Source organism: Doryrhamphus excisus, chromosome 19 (assembly GCF_030265055.1).
Source record: "Doryrhamphus excisus isolate RoL2022-K1 chromosome 19, RoL_Dexc_1.0, whole genome shotgun sequence".
Classification (NCBI taxonomy): Eukaryota; Metazoa; Chordata; class Actinopteri; order Syngnathiformes; family Syngnathidae; genus Doryrhamphus; species Doryrhamphus excisus.
In genome coordinates, this window is record NC_080484.1 from 15,139,871 (window position 1) to 15,161,581 (window position 21,711).

The 21,711-nt window shown below is 40.7% G+C and overlaps 2 protein-coding genes across 3 annotated transcripts; both read right to left on the bottom strand.

Annotated features, from left to right (window-relative positions):
• Positions 1-1,404: 1,404 nt before the first annotated feature.
• Positions 1,405-7,681, bottom strand: slc39a9 (solute carrier family 39 member 9). Its single transcript, XM_058057609.1, has 7 exons — positions 7,179-7,681; positions 6,581-6,689; positions 5,935-6,150; positions 5,788-5,856; positions 5,630-5,715; positions 4,118-4,252; positions 1,405-2,400 (listed from the first exon to the last, which is right to left on the bottom strand). The coding sequence occupies exons 1-7, from the start codon at positions 7,272-7,274 to the stop codon at positions 2,167-2,169; spliced, it is 945 nt and encodes a 314-aa protein (XP_057913592.1). The 5' UTR covers positions 7,275-7,681; the 3' UTR covers positions 1,405-2,166.
• A 1,117-nt stretch (positions 7,682-8,798) lies between these two features.
• Positions 8,799-21,611, bottom strand: rbm25a (RNA binding motif protein 25a). 2 transcript variants are annotated; one of them, XM_058057522.1, is made up of 18 exons: positions 21,397-21,610; positions 21,052-21,177; positions 18,498-18,547; positions 18,150-18,314; positions 17,839-17,896; positions 17,550-17,710; positions 17,287-17,466; positions 16,270-16,353; positions 15,005-15,321; positions 13,190-13,301; positions 13,002-13,091; positions 12,364-12,437; positions 12,125-12,275; positions 11,593-12,043; positions 11,211-11,515; positions 11,035-11,133; positions 9,240-9,287; positions 8,799-9,160 (listed from the first exon to the last, which is right to left on the bottom strand). In XM_058057522.1, the coding sequence occupies exons 2-18, from the start codon at positions 21,155-21,157 to the stop codon at positions 9,068-9,070; spliced, it is 2,544 nt and encodes an 847-aa protein (XP_057913505.1). In that variant the 5' UTR covers positions 21,158-21,177; positions 21,397-21,610; the 3' UTR covers positions 8,799-9,067. The 2 variants fall into 2 exon arrangements, with proteins under 2 accessions (XP_057913505.1, XP_057913506.1); XM_058057523.1 differs by lacking the exon at positions 18,498-18,547 and having other exon boundaries at positions 18,150-18,281; positions 21,397-21,611.
• Positions 21,612-21,711: the final 100 nt, after the last annotated feature.

Here is a 21,711-nt window from a genome sequence, read left to right on the forward strand (position 1 = left end):
TAACAAAACATGGATCAAAAATATGTAACATGTCAAAACGTGGATAAAAAAAAAGTATTAGGACATTTAAAAAATTATGTAACATGTCAAAACATGGATAAAAAAAAGGTAATAGGACATTTCAAAAATATGGAACATGTCAAAACATGGATCAAAAAGATATAGCATATCAAAACATGGATCAAAAACAAGAATGAGGATATCAAAAAGGTATACAACATGACAAAACATGGATCAAAAAGGTGTTAGGACATATCAAAACGTGGACCAAAAATATGGAACATGTCAAAACGTGGATCAAAAAGATATTAGGACATTTAAAAAATATGGAACATGTCAAATTGTGGATCAAAAAGGTATTAGGACATTTAAAAAATATGGAAGACATCAAAACATGGATCAAAATGTGTTAAAATGCATCACAACATATGAAAATATGGATCAAAAAGGTGTCATAGCGCATCAAAAAAGGTGTTAGAACATATGAAGACGGGCGGCATGGCGGTCTAGTGGTTAGCGCGCAGACCTCACAGGTAGGAGACCAGGGTTCAATTCCACCCTCGGCCATCTCTGTGTGGAGTTTGCATGTTCTCCCCGTGCATGCGTGGATTTTCTCCCGGTACTCCGGTTTCCTCCCACATTCCAAAAACATGCTAGGTTAATTGGTGACTCCAAATTGTCCATAGGTATGAAGTGAAGTGAGTGTGAATGGTTGTTTGTCTATTTGTGCCCTGTGATTGGCTGGCGCCCAGTCCAGGGTGTACACCGCCTCTCGCCCAAAGACAGCTAGGATAGGCTCCAGCACCCCCGCGACCCTCGTGGGGAAAAAGCAGTAGAAAATGAATGAATGAACATAAGAAGACATGATTCACAAATACAAGAACCTACAAAAAGATGGATGAAAGAGGTGTCAGAAGATATCCAAACATGGATCAAAAAGGTGTCACATGTCAAACCGTGAATGAAAATGTGAATTAAAACGGTTGTCAGAACATATGAAAACGCGTATGGACCAAACAGGTGTTGGACCAAAAGCTGGATGAAAAACAGCAAGAAGATATGAAAAAGTGTTGGAACGTATTGTATGAAAAGTGAGAAGCTATAAAAACGTGGTTCCAACATATGAAGAAAAGCATGAATGAAAATGTGACAGAATGGATGTCGGGAACATACGCGTGTATGAAAACATGGATCAGGAAAAGCTTTGCGTGCGTTCCAAAGACAGTCCATGTGAGAACCTGAGTGAGAAGATGGCTGAGAGCGTGTGTGAGATGAGTGCTGAGATTATAAAGCTGCTGACAGCTCAGCTTTACAGACATTAACAGCTCCCCCCCCTCCCTTCCCCCCCTCAGCGCCGCTTGTTTCCACCATGTGTTGCCAGAGGAAATATCACGTGACTTAAAGCAACAGCGACACGTTTAATTGCGAGCGCGGGAGAAGAAGAAATCCTGGCTCCACATTACAAAGTAAAGCAGCTTTTCCCACCACATAATGGCCGACCTCCGACTTAAGACACCTTTTGACAGTTTCTTTTTTTTTTTAAAAAAGACATTTAATTTTGTCTTAAAAACTTTGCACAATCAGACGTGTGGAAATAAGGCCATTCAATACACACAAAGCCCACCTCGAAGATGTTCACCTGTGAAGGTCACCAGTGAGAATGGATCTGATGAGGGGAACAGTGTGGATGTCAAATTAAGCAAGAGTCACATTTACTGGTGGTCCGATGGCAACAGGAAGTCATCCTTTTTTTCAGCCACACACCAAAGTTCCTTTGAATTGGAAGGGGGGAGGGGGGGGCGCGGAAGGGTCCATGTAAACAAAGAACGCAGGTGTGTCAAAAGATGAAAATCCCCTCAAACCAAAAAGTACACTTGCACGTGCACAGTAGTCCTCAATGATCATCTTTAAAAAAAATAATAATAATAATAATAATAAGTCTGTGCGGCCTTCCCAAAAGAAAGAGGAAGTGGATCTATCAAGTCTAAGCGATTCCGACCGATGACGGCGGCGTCCTCACCTTTACAAGTGACTGTCGGCGATCTAGTATGGCACTTCAAGTCGCCTTAAATTTACAACTGTACATTAGCTTTTTTTAAAAAATGACAGGATGGCGTCCTTATCTGGCTGCCTCTGGAGTCGTTCCCGGCGCTTCCTGTCCCGTGTCTAATGATGGTGACCCACCGACAGCAGCAGGGGGATGAGGCAGCCCAGCACCAGAGCCCCCACTTCCACTTTGCTGAGTCCCTTGCCGGCGTTCCCGCCCGCCGCCGCGTGGCTGTGGCCCGTGCCGCCCACCTCGGGGAGGACGTGGACGGTGGCCACGTACAGGAAGGTGCCGGCAGAGAAGAGCATGGCCACGCCGGTGGCGTTGATGTCGGAGAGCGCCTCTTTGCTGCTCTGTGGAAAGGCGAAAGAGGAGAACCGCTGTCACGCCGCCATTAAATGTCAATCAATCCACGATCAACCATCAAAGTCAAAAGCTCAAACCATTCTAAAAATTCCTTATTAATAAATTGAATAGTTTTGGAATCAGATCATAGAAAATCTGTTCGCAACCTTTTAAATATCCAATCATTAGAGGCCTCCAGACATGAAATAACAGCCCTATAGTCAGCTTTGTTGTCCGATTATCCCATATAGTAGACAGTGACTTACTTTACATTGTGAATTTCTCTTGGAGATAAAAGTATTTAGAGGACATATAAGCCTGTTTACCACCTAAATATACGTTTCTTAACATTAGAGCCCTCTAGACATGAAATAACAGCCCTATAGTCAGCTTTGTTGTCCGATTATCCCATATAGTAGACAGTGACTTACTTTACATTGTGAATTCCTCTTGGAGATAAAAGTATTTAGGACATATAAGCCTGTTTACCACCTAAATATACGTTTCTTAACATTAGAGCCCTCTAGACATGAAATAACAGCCCTATAGTCAGCTTTGTTGTCCGATTATCCCATATAGTAGACAGTGACTTACTTTACATTGTGAATTTCTCTTGGAGATAAAGTATCTAGAGGACATATAAACCTGTTTACCACCTTCTAAATACACTTTTCTTAACATTAGAGCCCTCTAGACATGAAATAACAGCCCTATAGTCAGCTTTGTTGTCCGATTATCCCATATAGTAGACAGTGACTTACTCTACATTGTGAATTCCTCTTGGAGATAAAAGTATTTAGAGGACATATAAGCTTGTTTGCCACCGAAATATACTTTTCTTAACATTAAGAGCCCTCTAGACATGAAATAACAGCCCTATAGTCAACTTTGTTGTCCGATTATCCCATATAGTAGACAGTGACTTACTTTACATTGTGAATTCCTCTTGGAGATAAAAGTATTTAGAGGACATATAAGCCTGTTTACCACCTAAATATACGTTTCTTAACATTAGAGCCCTCTAGACATGAAATAACAGCCCTATAGTCAGCTTTGTTGTCAGATTATCCCATATAGTAGACAGTGACTTACTTTACATTGTGAATTCCTCTTGGAGATAAAAGTATTTAGAGGACATATAAGCCTGTTTACCACCTAAATATACTTTTGTTAACATTAGAGCCCTCTAGACATGAAATAACAGCCCTATAGTCAACTTTACAGTCTGGTTATCAGATATAGTAGTATAGTTCATATAGTTTAACAGGAAGTGATGTTTTGGGCTTATTGTGTGAGCTCAGTCAAAGCTGTTGTGGCTCTCCCGACATGATGCTAACAATACTGACATCTAGTGATCAGTGTACAGTACTACACATCATTACAACCTCTTTGAATGCCTTGTATTTGTACTTCATTTAGCCACTTCTCTGCTTGAAAATGTAGCCCCCCCCCCCAAAAAAAATGCCTATTTTAACCAGGAAACTGGAAGCACTGTACGTTATGGTGCCCGCCAAGCCCCACCCACCTCACCCGCCCTGCAAAGACATGGACATCCAACATGGATGTTGACCATGTTGAGCAACCAATGTAGCTGAAACCTGACACACACGTGCTTGCTATACGCTATAGTTGTGAGCACATAGATATGAAATATGAATACTTTGTTTCCACCAGGAAGACTCCATACTACTAAACTACCGCACCTACCAATTAAAACAAACCTACCTGGCTGAGGCCGACAAAGGTGAGCATGGCCAGGAGGGGCGCGGCGAGAGCGAACACCAGCAGGTGCTTGCGGATGCGGTTCCTTTCCAGCCCGGCGTGCATCAGGAAGGACACCAAGCCGAACGCGGCGGGGGCCTGCAGACCAGTCCAAGATACATCACCGTTTATTATCAATTCTCATAAAGTTAAGTCAGTGGGGGGAATACATTAAAATACGCCATAAAATCCAAAGAAATTCAGCTGAATAGGTGCAGATTGTGGAAGATATGGAAAGCTTTGTGTGCGGGTTATGGTGTGTAGCTGCTCTATAGGAGTCCATAAGTCAATACAAAGGGCTAACAATTAGCATCATACAATAGATCCCCTTTAATGCTCCTAAAATGACATTAGTTTCCTCATATTATACATATTATTATACATATTATGAAGAAATAATATCTCAAATCATGACATTATGCTCCTGAAACGCCTACTTCTCCTCATATTCCATTTTTCTTGTAAAACCGCAGCTTTTTCTCTGAATATTTTGACTTTATTCCCAGAGTACCAAAACAACCTACTTTTTCAATTTCTCCTCATAATATGCGTAATATAATAAATCTCATTTATTTCTCATTAGAATAGAACCACTCTCTTAATATTTGGACTTTATTCTTGCAAAATGACAACAGTGTTGTCACCCTTTCTTGGACTTTAATAATATTGAAATAATATTTTATTCTTGTAAGCTAACTTTTTCCGCATGGTTTGTTGCGTTGTTATTCATGTCATTAAATTATATTATTGCAAATGATGACTGCAATAAAATGTTTTTTTTTATATTTCAGCTTCATGCTTATAAAATAATAATAAAATTATAATAAAATAATAATTTTCCCTTACACTATTACTACATTTCATTCATTCATTTTCTACCGCTTTTTTCTTCACGAAGGTCGCGGGGGTGCTGGAGCCTATCCCAGCTGTCTTGGGGCAAGATGCGGGGTACACCCTGGACTGGTCGCCAGCCAATCACAGGGCACATATAGACAAACAACCATTCACACTCACATTCATACCTATGGACAATTTGGAGTCGCTATTTATTTTAACCTAGCATGTTTTTGGAATGTGGGAGGAAACCGGAGTACCCGGAGAAAACCCACGCATGCACGGGGAGAACATGCAAACTCCACACAGAGATGGCCGAGGGTGGAATTGAACCCTGGTCTCGTGGTCTGCGCGCTAACCACTTGACCGCCGTGCCGCCCAAGATTAGGACATTTGTTAGATGAAAACATTTTTCTCTAATATTTGGATTTTATTCCCACAATCACGTGTTTTTGTTCAATTAGGAGACTTTAGTTTGTTTCTCACGATATTTGAGATTTCAACTCTGTTACTCAAATGACATTTATTGTCATGATATCACGATTCTCAATTCTCACTCATAAAAATCACAACTTTTGGAGTTTTTTCCCCCCCCCCATTACCGTACCAGATGGCGGCATGGATTGGAGATGAGCGGTTTACCTTGTGCAGCATGATGGCGACAAAAACGATGAGCTGGACGCTGGTTTGAGAGGTGGAGGCGGCGGCTCCGAGCGCCACGCCGTCAGCTGGCGATGAGACACAACAAAATAAAAGGTGTTGTTAAATTCCTTCTTATGAGCGTCATGATGTCGACGTACCTGCGGCGTGCACCACCAGACCCAGAGTGGTGGTAATCTTGGACGAGGCCACTCTCGCTGCCTCTGGATCTGCAAACACAGACAAAAAAATGTGGAAATGTGGAATGCTCGATGCTCGTCTCGACGTCCTGGTTTGTTTTTGCTTACCTTCTGTGCTGTGCATGTGGGAGGAGCCTATCTGGTCCACCAGCAGCATGAAGACAAAGCCCAGCACCAGAGATACGCCGATGCAGGCATGCAGCTGCTCATGACCGTGCTCCTGGTGGGGGTGGCCGCCTACGCCCAGCGCCGCCGCTTCCACTTCCTCCGCCTTTGGCTGGGACACCTCCAACACCCCCACCTGGCTGGGACTGTGATGCCCGCCTGCCCATGGGAGAGGCTCAGAGCTCAGCAAACACTCGCTACATACACACGGGGGGGCTGCAATATTTCATCAATCATCCACAACTACTCCGGTATTCCGGCCCAGTCTCGCCCAGACCCTAGCTCCAGTGGCCCCCCAAGTAAATTGAGTTTGAGACCCCTGCCATATACAGTCTATGATAAATGCCTACAAATATCCATATCATACTTTTTAATATTGATACAGTATCGCGATATTTTCTTACACCCCTAGGAGTCAATATTTTCTCAACCAAATGATTCCGTGTTAAGAAGAACGTGGGCGAGAATGTTGCCTATGGCAGTTACTAGACAACCTGCTGCCTGTCACGTTTGCTCTGTGCCTTTGTTTGAGTCCCAACACGGCTTTCTTAATATCTGACTGCGCATAAGTGTATTTTGTGTTATGTACCTTCCAGGATCTCCTCATAAAGAGCGTGGACACCTTCGGGAATGATGACGGCGAGCGCAGTCCCACACAGTAGTCCTGCTCCCAACACTGTGACCAGCTTCAGCTTCTCCTGGGGGGGGGGGGGGGGGGGGGTAAAAACAAAAACATCTCAGACAGCGCCAAAGTCGGTGGCATTGGCCGCCATTAAGAAAGAGCTGAAAACAATGACCAGCCATCTTCTTTTCACTGGTATTGACATTTACTTTCTTGTCTTACCTAACCGGTTCTGTAATTCGACGCTGCTTTTATTTTTCTTTCCTCACACCACGTTATTATCTTTATTTTATTAATTTAACCGCTGCATTGGCCAGGACTTTTATTACCACCAGGGGGCGCTTCACCAGTGGCTAACCATTGCAAATAGTGGCCGACTTATTCTGTATTTTGTTTGTTGTACATTAGCCACATAATACGCCCCCTGGTGGTGGTCAATGTCGTAGCCGATGCAGTGGTTAACCCCTGGACACAATTTTGAGCTCGGTGTCTCGATAAAGATAGCTGCTCAACAATATGGCATAAGTGTACAGATATTTCTACTGGAGTCACGTTCGATTCCTACCTCGGAGAAGTTGACTGCCAAAGGAATGGTTCCGGCCACATAGCAGCCCACCAGCATGGCAAGGGACAGCAGGCTGATGGAGCTGAAGTCCTCCATGGCTGCACTTTTATTCGTGCTTAAAGCTAATTTTCTTGTGTCGTCAAGACGAATGAAAAAAAATAAACAGTGCAAGTTAAGCAGACGTCAGCTCTACAGGAGCCAAGTCACCGCCTTCTAATTTCATTAATTGAGGCTTCTCAGGCACTTGGCCCCGCTAGCTAAACAGGCTAATTTCGCTAGCTAGCTAGAGCTGTGTTATTGTCCCGCCAGTGGCTTTGCACACGAAAGGAGATAAAAGGCGTCCAAACAGGCGAAACCGCGCTTCATGTCCTCGGTAATATTTGTTTAAGTATAAGAGAGAAAACCTTCACCGGGGCTAATCGGAGTATCTGATGCTAATAGCGCTGCCTCCAAACTAAAGCAGTGGAGAAGACTTCCGGGTCACGTGGCGTCCTGCCACGTCATTGTGTGGCACTCGGTAAGGAACATGTGTACTTACCATTAACGTCATGTATTTATTATTTATTGTGAAAAAATATTACATCAATTATATTAAGGGTTCGATTCAATTCTTTTTTAACCCACGAAAGATTAAACCGGACAATATTCCACCAAGTGCACCATCTGCTGGCCAGATGATGTTCCTAATGAGTCCAGCAGGTGGCGAGCCGGTGCCATTTGCTTTGCTGTGTAACTCAATTTAAATAAAGTTAAATTTAGGACTTTTTTTACAACTGTAAATCTTAACGCAATAGCAACTGAACTATAGAATGTTGCCACTATGCACATTTATTGTGATTCAAACAAATATTTGATGTGAAAAATAAACATTTTGAAAAATTATTTCGGATTTCTGCCCACCCTCAACATAATTGGAATATCAGACCACGTGACTTGTAGAGTATTATTATTTTATTTTAGTAATTTTTTTTACAGGGGGTACTGTGTACAATGTCAGGACTATGTCAACAAAAGTGGAAGAGTTTGCAATCTTTTTACAAGAACAATGTTATTTTGATTATATTATGATTTTGTTTTTTATATTTTTATATATATATTATTATATTATATATAATAACATAGCAATATAATAATATTACGAGAAAAAAGTTTGTCATTTTAGTAGCATAAAGTTTTTTTTAAATCATAATATAAGAAACAGACAAACCAAAATAAAATTGTAATTCATGTCAAATGAAGTTGGGAATATTTTCTATTACAGTGGCTGTAATTATGACCCCCAAAAATGAAAATAGTTAAATAGTAAAAAAAAAAAAGCTGTAAAAAAACATCTTTTCATGAGGATACTCAAAACTATTAAGGCCAATTTTACAAGAATAAACAAATATAATAATATATAATAAAGTCATGAGAAAAAATGTCCTTTTGGTGGCGTAGAGTTATAATAAATATTAATAAATATAATAAAAAAAAACTAAATAAAGTTGTAATTTCTGGAAATAAAGTCATAACGTTAAGAGAAGAACATTTACAAAGATTATTGAAGAGGGAAGCAAATGTCAATCAATCAATCAATCAGCTTTCACTCAGCCACGTTTGAATTGTAATACAATGGAGACGTTTTCTTTAAAAAAAAAAAAAGATTTATTAGGTCACACAAGTGAGCAGTGTTTCAACATGGCTGAATTACTGGAGAACAGATGGTAAAATACAATTTCTTCTTATATATAGCCTCAACAAAAATACAACTGAACTTTTTCCCATGCAATACGCCGCCGCCAAAAAAGTGTTCACAGCTCACGCCGACGCTCCCTTCGCGACGCAAGGAGTCTTCGGGTTTGCAAGCCGCACGACTGCGAGCTGAAGCGGGTCGGAGGGAAGCTCGGCGCTTACTTTGCCAGTCCGATCTTCTTGGCTTCCGTTTCGTATATCAACAGTCGCCACATTTTCACTATGAAGACTTCCGCTTCTTCGTCCAGGACCTGAACGCACCAAAAGGAGGTTGCTCGCTTACGCTTTGGCAAAACAAGGAGTCGTGAAGAAGTCAAAAGTCCAACTTACCATGGCCACGTCGTCAAGAATACCCTGAGGAGTGCTGCGTGCCATCACCTGGGGACGGACAAAGACACTCGCTTAGAGGAACTCTACAATGACGCAGAGTAAAAAAAAAAAAAAATACTAGTCTATAGTTAGGCAGGGGTCGATGTCTTTTTTTCTCCTATTATGTATTATTTTGTAATAGGCATGCAAAGGTGACTATAGGGGTGTTAGTTCATGTCTAGAGGGCTCTATCATATTTAAAAATGTATTTAGGTGATAAACAGCTTTTCCATGTATTATTTCCTCTAATTATGCCTACTATATTGAGTAAAATGAGTGCAAAGGTGACTATAGGGGTGTTATTTCATGTCTAGAGGGCTCTAATCATGTTTAAAAAGTATATTTAGAAGGTGATAAACAGGTTTTCTATGTCTTATTTTCTCTTAACATGTCTACTATATAGGCTAATAGGAGTGTAAAGGTGACTATAGGGGTGTTATTTCATGTCTAGAGGGCTCTAATCATGTTTAAAAAAGTATATTTAGAAGGTGGTAGACAGGTTTTCTATGTCTTATTTTCTCTTAACATGCCTACTATATTGGCTGCACGGCGGTCGAGCGGTTAATTGGCGACTCCAAATTGTCCATGGGTATGAATGTGAGTGTGAATGTTGTCTATATGTGCCCTGTGATTGGCTGGCCGCCAGTCCAGGGTGTACCCCGCCTCTCGCCCCAAGACAGCTAACGACCAGTAATAATGCATAGTCGGCGTTAATAGAAAGTAGGACATACAAAACCTGTTTGACCTTAATATTAGAGACCTCTAGACATAAAATAACACCCCTACAGTCACCATTACCCAGTATAAGAGACATACAAAACCTGTTTACAACCTCGACACGGTTTTTAACATTAGAGCCCTCTAGACATGAAATAACACCCCTATAGTCACATTAACACTACCTACTACCCAATATAGTAGGCATAATAAGAGAAAATAACCAAAAAAAAACTTCCAGGAATATTTCTATGTGGCCAGGGCCTTATAGTCAGGAATATACAGTGTTTAGTGTTTGGGTCCGCTTATATTAGCGCCGTTGCCATTATGATACATCAGCCGGTATCAGGTATGACGTAACACGCAGCGAGGGACGTTCCTCAGTTTTAAAAATGGAGGTCAGCAAGACTGGACGGGCAAAAAAACTACGAAAAAATAGGGAGTTATTCCTACAAGTGATAGAAAAAGTCGGGGAAGCCGGTATATCGCGTGATGTTTACGTTTTACGGCGTATGCCCCATTGACTATACTGTTTGATTATAGCGCCGCATGTAAACCAGAGATTGGAATATTCATTTTTCCCATTTGGAAAGAGGAAAAACTCAAATACTTAAATTCATTCATTTTCTACCGCTTTTCCACACGAGGGTCGCGGGGGGTGCTGGAGCCTATCGCAGCTGTCTTCGGGCGTAAGGCGGGGTACACCCTAGACTGGTCGCCAGCCAATCACAGGGCACATATAGACAAACAACCATTCACACTCACATTCATACCTATGGACAATTTGGAGTCGCCAATTAACCTAGCATGTTTTTGGAATGTGGGAGGAAACCGGAGCACGCATGCACGGGGAGAACATGCAAACTCCACACAGAGATGCCCGAGGGTGGAATTGAACCCTGGTCTCCTAGCTGTGAGGTCTGTGCGCTAACCCCTAGACCACCGTGCCGCCCCTCAAATACTTAAATAATAAACTTAAATAATTAATTAGTGTGCAGCCCTACTGACTGGCCTTCAGGAAAAGGACATGGAATCAAACCTTTGAACAAACAAACTCCACCAGCGTGGCTTCCTCTTCCCCGATGTATTCAATGATCTTCTTATTGATCCACGGTTTAATGCGGCGATCCATCAGCGTCTGCGGCCATGACAAGACACAGTAAAGACGTCAGTGTTGACTCGTTACCGAAGCGTCTCTGCCGTGCGTCTCTTTACCGAGTCCACCATGGACCAGTCCAGGGGGTAGGAGAAGAGCTCCGGCCTGGCGGTGGGGATCTTCTCGATAAGGCTCCTGATGTTCTTGCGCTTCTCCTCGGTGTTGGCGCCGCCTTTTGCCGCCGAGATCTCCGCTCCGTCCAGGCCGAGGTTCTTGTCGTCGTCGCCGTAGTCGAGGGGGACGAGCTTCCTCTTGCGAGGCTGCTCGTCGGCCTCCTCTTCGTCAAACTTATTGAAAACGCTCTCCACCGCGGCTAGTTTCTTTCGCTTGACAGCGTTGAGCTGGCTGGGGCTGTTGGTGGAATCTGAAGAAGAAGAAGAAGAAGAAGGTGTTGACATGTTTGATGCTGGTGTGGATGAGTGCTGCGATGCGGGTACCCACTCAGTTTCAGACTAAGGCCGATCTTGGGCCGGTGCTCCTCGAGAGGTTGCACCTCAGGCGTGTTCTCGCCTGGAATGATGATGCCGCGGGGGGAGTCGTTGCCAGGTGTGTTTGGGGTGGCATTCCCGCTGGCAGAGGACACAGAGGGAGCGGTATTGATTGGTCGCATGAGGGGTTTGAGGAGCAGCTTAGCCTCTGGCGAATCCCCACCATTGTGGGCGGCATGCTGTTCCTCCTCCACCTTTTCCTCCTCCTCCTCCTCCTCTGGCCGCCGCCGCTCCGCTACCTCCTCGTCCGAGTGGTGCCGCCGCTCTCGAGGCGCCGGCGCCGGCTCTGCGGGCTTTGCCGATGCTCTTTTCTCCCGATCCCGGTGGGACTTCTCCGGCTTGACTTTCACCTCAGGCTCCAGCTTCAGAGGAGGCTTCCGTCTGCGCTCTGCCTCCTCCTCCAGCTGCAGGCCACACCGGAAAGGGAGGAGCTTAGCGTGGCTATCGCTTTAAGAAGAACACAGCCCGCCTCTTGTCGGACTCACCCTCTGCAGCTCAGCATCGGGGTCCGGGTGACCCTCGGCCAGAAGCCTCTGTCGGATCTCCTCCAGCTCCTCCTTTTCCCTCTTCCGGTCTCGGTCGTCCATTTCCGATTCCTTTTCTCGGTCGCGGAGTCGCTTCTGCAGGGCGCTGCCCCTGTTGGGAGAACATGGCACCGAAGATGACAAAAGGGGAGGAAACGGCCAGAAGGTCAAAGGTCACAAAAAGGCACCGAGGTGGTCACCTGTAGTATTTAGGATCATCTCGCTCGTCGTCATAGTCCTCCAGGAACTCTTTGAGTCTTTTGGCTTCTTTCATCTGAGATGGAGAAAGACTTCATTTTTTAATTTGTTAAATATAATTCAACCAAAACCAGCAGAAATTTGAAAATCATAATTGATTTTAATTTAAGAATAAAGCCAAAATATTGAGAGAAAAAAACATGGAAAAATTTATTTCACATGCATAATGTAAGGAAATACAATAATGAAATGTTACATAAAATGCACTATATTGTTCCTAAATTTGAAATATTTAGATTATAAAAACATTTTTAAAAATATTAAAAAATATTTAAAATAATTTTAAAAATATTAAAAACATTTTTAAAAATATTAAAAAATATTTAAAATATTTTTAAAAATATTAAAAAATATTAAAAATATTTTTAAAAATATTAAAACATATTAAAACATATTAAAAATATTAACAATATTTAAAAATGTTAAAAAATATTTAAAAAAAGATTAGAAAATTAGGCTGTGAAAAAATACATTTGACGGGAAATTTATTACATTTTTATTACTATCTTTTTTTTGAAAAAGCAGGTGTATTCTAAGTTTTTTTGCACGCTTCATGGATTCACTCCACTTCCATATTTACCGTTTCACGACAGCGCTCCTCTTCCCGCTCCGTGTCCTTGCTGTAGTCCCGCAACTTCTTCCTCTCTCGCATCTCCCAGTTCTTCAGACGCTTGACCGGGACACGGGAGAAAGAAGAAACTTCAGCCAAACATGTCATCGTTTCAAGAAGACATTTTCTTTTTCTTTCCCATCTGTAACAACAAGAACCTCCTGGTAGGCGGCCTCCTTGTCTCGGAGTCTCCTCTCCAGTCTCCGGCGCTCGTACACGTCCTCGTCATCCTCGTCGCGTTCTCGCTTTTTGTCCTCCCTGGGCCTTTCTCTGCACATGTTTAAAAAGCCTCATGTTATACACATATATACACATATATATACATATTAGGGGTGCAATGCAGCCCTAAAAGTATTTATTTGTATTCGAGTAAAATTTAAACCCTCCCCATACAAATAATAATAATTACAATATTAATAATTAGGAATAAATTGACCGATGTTTGATTTTCTTAAATGGAACTAAATGATGGCTGTAGGTGACGGCAGCTACTCCAGTCGCTCCGCAGCAACGTTTTTTTTTTTACCAGTTTTTACCATTATTAAATCCACCAATCAACCTGTAAGGACAAAATTATAATAATAACAGCCATAACCTCATGAATGGCTGAACCAAAAAGGAATAAAATATTGTAGTGTTTGGTATCCATGCAGTTATATATATATATATATATATATGTGTGTATATATATATATATATATATATATGTGTGTGTATATATATATATATATATATATATATATATATATATATATATATATATATATATATATATGTGTGTGTATATATATATATATATATATATATATGTGTGTGTGTGTGTGTGTGTATATATAAATGTATGTAAAATTGAAACATTTAGATTACATCTTTTTCTAAACATTTAAAAATATTACAAAAATATTTTTTTAAATAGTAAAAAATATTAGAAAATTAGGCTGTGAAAAAATACATTTGGCGGGAAATTAATTAAATTTTTATTACTATCTTTTTTTTTTTTTTTTTTAATATACACACTATACACTAGTGATCGACCAATAAGGTTATTTTGGGGCCGATACCGATTTTTTTTCCATCACCCTCAGCCGATGGCTTGGGCCGATATTGCCTTTGATCCCTCAATTTACATGAAAAAAATTACCATGATAACAAATATTACCTGACTGGAAATCATGCGGTGGAAAAATACATCGGCGAACCCACGCGCGTATCGGCCGATACCGATACAAGGGAAAAAAACGCAAATATCGGCCGATCCTTAATATATACACACAGATACAAAACAAAAAAAAAAACTTGCAACTTTGTTTTGTTTCTCATAATATTACGAGTTAAATTTTTTTTATCCTATTTAATATTTATGGTCCTAAAATTTCCATGATATATTACACCATTACTCGAGTAAAATCCTGATTTTTTCTGGTTTTATTACAAATAATATTAATAATAATAATATTAATATTTTGACTTTACTCTTGTTAAATTATAATATTATTATAAATTTTCCATTTTTGCCGATATTTGTTAGTTTTCTTGTTTTCAGAAGGCCACAAATAAGATATATAAGATACATATTTCATGAAGAAAATGCATCTCGGCCCTATGATACGGCATGTATGAAAAAGCTTAATATCAACTTTGCATTCTTTTTCATTTTTCCAAATCTTTCAACTTTTGACCTAAATAATCTTCCTACATTTTCTGTTGGTAATATTATCTTTTTCTTACCGTATTATTTTAACTTTATTCCCAACAACTTACATTTTCTTTGTTTCTCATAATATTCAGACCGCATAAAAAAGCATTTTTTTCATGAATGTATCACCTTTATGCTACATTATTTTTTCCTCGTTAGAATACAACTTTTTCTGTCAATATTTGGACTTTATTCTCATGAAATTACAACTGTCCTATCATTTCTCCCACAACTCAATACAAAGCTTTCCAACGTGTAGCAAAGCCTGTCCACTGACCTGGAGTGACTTCGCCCTTGGCTGATGTCTCGGCTCTTCTCCCGCTCTCGCTCCCTCGTCCTCTCCCGTTCGCGTTCTCGCTCCCGCTCTCTTTCCCTTTCCCTTTCCCTCTCCCTCTCTCTGTCCCTGTCTCGGTCCCGTTCCCGGTCTCTGTCCCGCTCCCGCTCTTTGTCCCGCTCGCGTTCCTTCTCCTTCTCGCGGTCGCGTCGCTCCCTCTCGCGTTCCCTCTCACGCTCGCGCTCTCGGTCCTTGTCCTTGCGGTCCTTCTCCAGATCCTGGCGCTCCTTCTCCTTCTTGCCTTTCTCCTCCTCCAATTTCTGTGTGTGTGAATGAGGAAATGTCATCTCACAGGATGCAGACACTTGCTGGTGTACGAGTTAGTTTTATTGTGATTGACACCATAAATATTTGTCCTACATATTGATTGCTAATGTTAGCATGCTAACACCTAGCATAATAGTGTTTATATTTATGTCTACCTATGCAAATGCTAGGTAGACACGGTACTATGCCAATGTTAGCATGCAAGCCATGCCAACATGCTAACGTTAGTATGCTACCTAACGCGTTACCGCTGGCATGCTAACACCTAGCATGATAGTGTTTATATTTGTGTCTACATATGCAAATGATAAAAACGGTACTATGCCAATGTTAGCATGCAAGCCATGCCAATATGCTAACGTTAGTATGCTACCTAATGCGCTACCGCTGGCATGCTAACACCTAGCATGATAGTGTTTTTATATAAGTGACTACCTAAGAAAATGGCTAAAATTACTACTATGCTTATGTCAACATCCTAGCAATGCTAACGTTAGCATGATAAAAATTTATATAAAATATGTTATATATGGTATTTTCTCTTATTAAATGGAGTATTCAAGTGCTGTGTTGTGATTTTCATGTTTCTTTTTTTTAGTCTGGATCCGTGCGTAATGGTCAGTGTCACGTCAAATAAATAAGACTTTTCACAAATGTTTAAAGTCAATAATAGCATGATGTTTTCATGCAATGACGGTTAAATCCTTATTGGCTTCCATTGCATGTTGATTTCTAACATATGATTTCACTTCACCACTTCTAATGTGAATGGAATTCTGCTATTCTGTGCGGTGCGCACATTCACATGTCAAATTTGTTTCCATCGGTACCGTACTTTCCGTGGAAAACGGCGTATGCAACTTTTCAGGCTCGATATCCCAGTGCTTGAAGACTTGACCAACGGGAGGAATATTTGAACCAATGCCATTTTCATACATCACCTTGTGTGTGTCCCGGAATTTACTGATCTCTCTGGAAATCAAGTCTCTCTTGTCATCCTCCAGCTCCATGTCGGCGATGTCGTCCTGGCAACAAATAATAATTTTTCTTCAACATTTCAACTCAAAAGATGTAAAATTGCTACCTTTTTTCTCCACAGATTACAATTTTTAGCTTAATATGTTGATTTTATTTTCGTTAAAGTTTCTGCTCTTACTTTTTGGGAATTCTCCAACTTTCTTCTTGTAAACATTGTTCTCATAAAATTAAAAAAATTATAAAATTACTTCATTCCTGTAATAGAACTTTTTCTGCAACCTAATTTTCCAAACAGTGCAACTTTATTTGTTTTGTTTCTGATGATTTCTTTCATTAGTATTTAGTGATTTTAAAAATACCAGTCCAGGGTGTACCCCGCCTCTCGCCTGAAGACAGCTGGGATAGGCTCCAGCACAGCCTTGCGACCCCCGTGAGGATAAGCGGCATAGAAACTGGATGCATTTTACCAATTATTACAGGTTTATCTTTTCTTTTCTTTTTTTTTTAATTGTGACCTTTTTTCCTCATTAGAATACAACATTTCACTCAATATATTGACTTTATTCTCGTTAAAGTTTGGCAGTTTTTTTCATTTCTGATGTTACTTTTTTAAAATGTCCAAATATTCCCACCTTCTTCTTGAAAACATTGATGTCATAAAAGGATGACCCCAATATTTTACTTTGTATTGTATCTCTTTCTGCCATCTCATATTTGGTGTTTTGTTTCTCATAATATTACATCTTTTTCCATTTAAATATTAGGTTATTTTGTCAGATATTACATGTTTATTCTCATAAAACTGTGACTTTTTTACCTTATTACAATATGATATTTTTTGGTTTGGATATATATTTTTCCAATTCTGCTGTTTAAAATTGTCCTAACTTTCTTCTTGTACATTTTCTTCTGACAAAAAGATGACTTGTGACGCTGTGCTGGATTACTAAAAGGGAGGAGATACGTTAGCATGCTAATACCTCTTCTTTCTTGTCTCTCCTCTTCTTGCGGGACTGAGCATCAGAGTCCTGCGAGGACGAGCTGAGCTCGCTGGAGTATTCTCTTATGAGGACTTCAATCGCCCCCTTTGCGGCCTGATCCCGATGCACCGTCTCCTCATCCAGAACCTCGTCTTCGTCCTTGGAGTCGCCGCTGGCTCCCTGGTGCAGCCGACAGAGAAAAAAAGTGTTGGTTTTTTTTGGGACTGCGGACATGGAGTACAATTGACAGCAATCTCACGTACGCCATTGGCGCTCTTCTTCTTGGCCTTCCACTCTTCTAGCTGGGCCTCCGTCTTTGCGTCGACTTTGACCAGCAGTTTCTTATCACCTAAGAGCAATTCGTGCAGCAGTCGCAGGGCGCGCAGTGTGGATTCCGGCTCCTTGTACTCGCAGAAGCCAAATGCTTGCAGAAGAAGAAGCAAAAGCACAACAATCAGCAGTTGAAGCAGTACATTCTTGTTTTACTGCTAAAAAGGGCAACATCTTAGATACTATTAATTTGAAAATTAAAATTAAATTGTTTTTTTTTACCTTGAAGTTTCCCAGAGGCACCTTGGACTCTCTTCCAGCTTAGAACAATGCCACACTTCTGGAAAGAATAAGGACAGGGAGGATTTGATCCTTTCACGTTACCTTGCATAATATAATATATTATAATATATTAAGGGAAAAAAATCTTTATTTTAATGAAAAGAAGCTCCAATTTAATAAGGAACTTAGTTTTAAATAGTTCAAATATTGCAGAAAATTGATGTTTTTTTTGGTAAATTGAGTTTGTGACGCAAAACCAACGCAGCATGACATAAAGACGAAGGACACGAGGTTAAGAAGGTGAAACTCACGGCTAGCAGCTGCCTGACCAGCATGTCGGACGCCTTCTCCGAGATGTTGCCCACAAACACGGTGGTGGTGGGGCCGTCCTCGGCCTCCCGGGCTCGGATGCCGGCGGGCTCCCTCTTTGGGGTCATGGCTTTCTGTGCAACAGAAACTGTGGTTGGGACAAGAACCTGCCGCAAAGAAAGAACAACAAGGTGTGAGTGAGTGGGTACATGCTGTGTACAGTAGTGTACAGTACTGTGTACAGTACTGTGTACAGTACTAATCACTGCCAACTAGTCTGTGTGAGCGGATATTTAACTCTTAACCCAGATATGAATGGAATCTAATGCTTAGGCTCTGCGGTGACTCACTGTGGGAGTGGGGGTCACGACACCCATGTGAACTGGTATCATGGGAGTACCTGAAAAAAGACCAAAATGACATCACAATTATTTGAGGAAATAACGACGACTCTTTCTTTCAAGCCACATAGACTACCGCCATGTCCGTACTCCGTATCTGTATCTGAATCGGTACAAGCTGCTACATTTTGTACAGGGCAGCACACGGGGCGCTCATATAGAGCATGTCCGACCACAAGGCGCCTTCCTGGGCCACGTCAGATGAAATAGACAAAGATGGATGCAAGTGTTAACTACCATGTCCACCATTATCTCATACTGTTATAGAGTTTCAAGGTGAACATGTTCAAGTGTTAGTGTCTTTACCGTTTGTCTTTTCTTATTTATATTATTTTTACCGTTTGTATTTTCTTACTTATAGTGTCTTTACAGTTTGTCTTTTCTTATTTATCGTGTCTTGCAGTTACTGTTTTCTTATTTATAGTGTCTTACACTTAGTGTTTTCTTATTTATAGTGTCTTTACCGTTCGTCTTTTCTTATTTATAGTGTCTTTACCGTTTGTCTTTTCTTATTTATAGTGTCTTTACCGTTTGTCTTTTCTTATTTATAGTGTCTTTACCGTTCGTATTTTCTTATTTATAGTGTCTTTACAGTTTGTCTTTTCTTATTTATCGTGTCTTGCAGTTAGTGTTTTCTTATTTATAATGTCTTACACTTAGTGTTTTCTTATTTATAGTGTCTTTACCGTTCGTCTTTTCTTATAGTGTCTTTACCGTTCGTCTTTTCTTATTTATAGTGTCTTTACAGTTTGTCTTTTCTTATTTATAGTGTCTTTAGAGTTTGTCTTTTCTTATTTATAGTGTCTTACACTTAGTGTTTTCTTATTTATCGTGTCTTGCAGTTAGTGTTTTCTTATTTATAGTGTCTTACAGTTAGTGTTTTCTTATTTATAGTGTCTTACAGTTAGTGTTTTCTTATAGTGTCTTTACCGTTCGTCTTTTCTTATTTATAGTGTCTTTACTGTTCATATTTTCTTATTTATAGTGTCTTTACAGTTGGTGTTTTCTTATTTATAGTCCCATGACAGTTTGTCTTTTCTTATTTATAGTGTCTTGACAATTTGTCTTTTTGTATTTGTAGTGTCTTTACAGTTTGTCTTTTCTTATTTATAGTGTCTTTACAGCTTGTCGTTTATTTATAGTGTCTTAGTTTGTCTTTTCTTATTTATAGTGTCTTTACAGCTTGTCGTTTATTTATAGTGTCTTAGTTTGTCTTTTCTTATTTATAGTGTCTTTACAGTTTTTCTTTTCTTATTTATAGGTTCTCTACAGTTTGTCCTTTCTTATTTATAGTGTCTTGACGATTTGTCTTTTCGTATTTATAGTGTCTTTACAGTTTGTCTTTTCTTATTTATAGTGTCTTTACAGTTTGCCTTTTCTTATTTATAGTGTCTTTGCAGCTTGTCTTTTCTTATTTATAGTGTCTTTACAGTTTGTCCTTTCTTATTTATAGTGTCTTTACAGTTTGTCCTTTCTTATTTATCAGTGTATTTACAGTCCTTACATTGACAGTGTTACCAATAACTTCCAGATTTTAATTTGTCTTCTGCTTCTTTATTATTATTTCATATTATGGGTATTGTACGGATTGATGTTCATGTATAGTATTATATCCTGTGTATATCTTATTTCATATACCAGTCGATATACCGGATATCATTTCTCGGTCCCAAATATCCGTATCGGCCGGGCTGTAGTTTATTCCCACATTATACCTTTTTCCCCAGCTCCCTCTCTCCCCTATGGAGAGGGGGGGGGCAGCTAATGATGATCAAAGCAGAGGTTGTGGCTGTTTGGAATTCGCCCCGACAGAATGGGATTAGATCTGAGGTGGTCCACCTGTCATCCATTGCAGCCTGGTCTTCTTGGAAGACTCCATGCAAGTCTCCATGCAAACTCCAGTTTTCCTCCCCCATTCCAAAAACATGTTAGCTTCATTAGCCACTCCAAATTGTCCATAGGTATGAATGTGAGTGTGAATGGTTGTTTGTCTATATGTGCCCTGTGATTGGCTGGCCACCAGTCCAGGGTAGACCCCGCCTCTCGCCCCAAGACAGCTGGGATAGGCTCCAGCATACCCCCACCCTTGTGAAGATATGCGGCATAGAAAATGAATGGATTAAAAGATATTTTTTTTCTTTTTGGATTTTTTTTTACTATATCATACTAATATTGAATATTCTTGTAGAACTGTTGATTTTTCATGTTTGCAGTTGTTGGCCTTGTTTTACTTTTCTTGTGTAATTAATTTTTTAGACTGTGCCAGGGGCCAAATTAACATCTTTAAAGAAAAAGAAGAAGCTGCAGGCCGCACTTTGAGCACCCTAGGGTTCCACTCTCACTTTGTACCGCTATATTCCAATATTGTCAATAGCGTACAAAGAACGTTATCTTCTTCTCCGGTTCATAGCAGTACATTGCACTTGAGGCCGGCCAGTATGTGTGTGTGTGTGTGCTTGTTTACACACGGAAATACAAACACGGCCGCACTCCTCCCGCTTACCTGGTGGGACAGTCGGGCCGAAGGTTGCAAACTGGGGCGGCGGGAGGCCGGGGGGCAGCTGTGGGATGCTCAGCGGCTGGCGGTTGAGTGGAGGTGGGAACGACATAGTGAAGGTACCACAGGAACCTGTGACGACAACTTAATCATAAATACACTCCAGTCGCCATCTTTACGGGTGCATTTAGCCACCCCAGTCGAGTAAAGAGTAAAAATAGGAAGCAACAAAGACTCCTCTGTCTTCAAATGAGGACGTCTTACCAGTGTGCTAGTTAGCACTTAGCTCGTGTTAGCTCCGTGGCCTAGCTGGCTAACGTTAGCCAGGAAGCTAGCGCCGGAGTTACTCACCTACAAAGGGGAGTTGGGATTTACAAGACGCAGCCGGGAAAAGTGGACGTTAACCCGAACACAGGCCCATGAAAGACGAGGAACAGAAAAAAAATGGCAACTCTACTGATTCTCGTTGTAACGACACCGGTACTCAACAGGAACACAGAAAATATCACCCTATTCTTCTCGCGGAGGATGGTGGGAAATAAGATAATCCGGGAGCAGTGCTTCCCTCAGTCAGGTCTTCCAGGCAAAGCACCACAACGCCTCACTGATTAATACAAACTTCTCACAAGAGAAGTAACATTAGCGCTTCAAATATTGTGTTTTTAT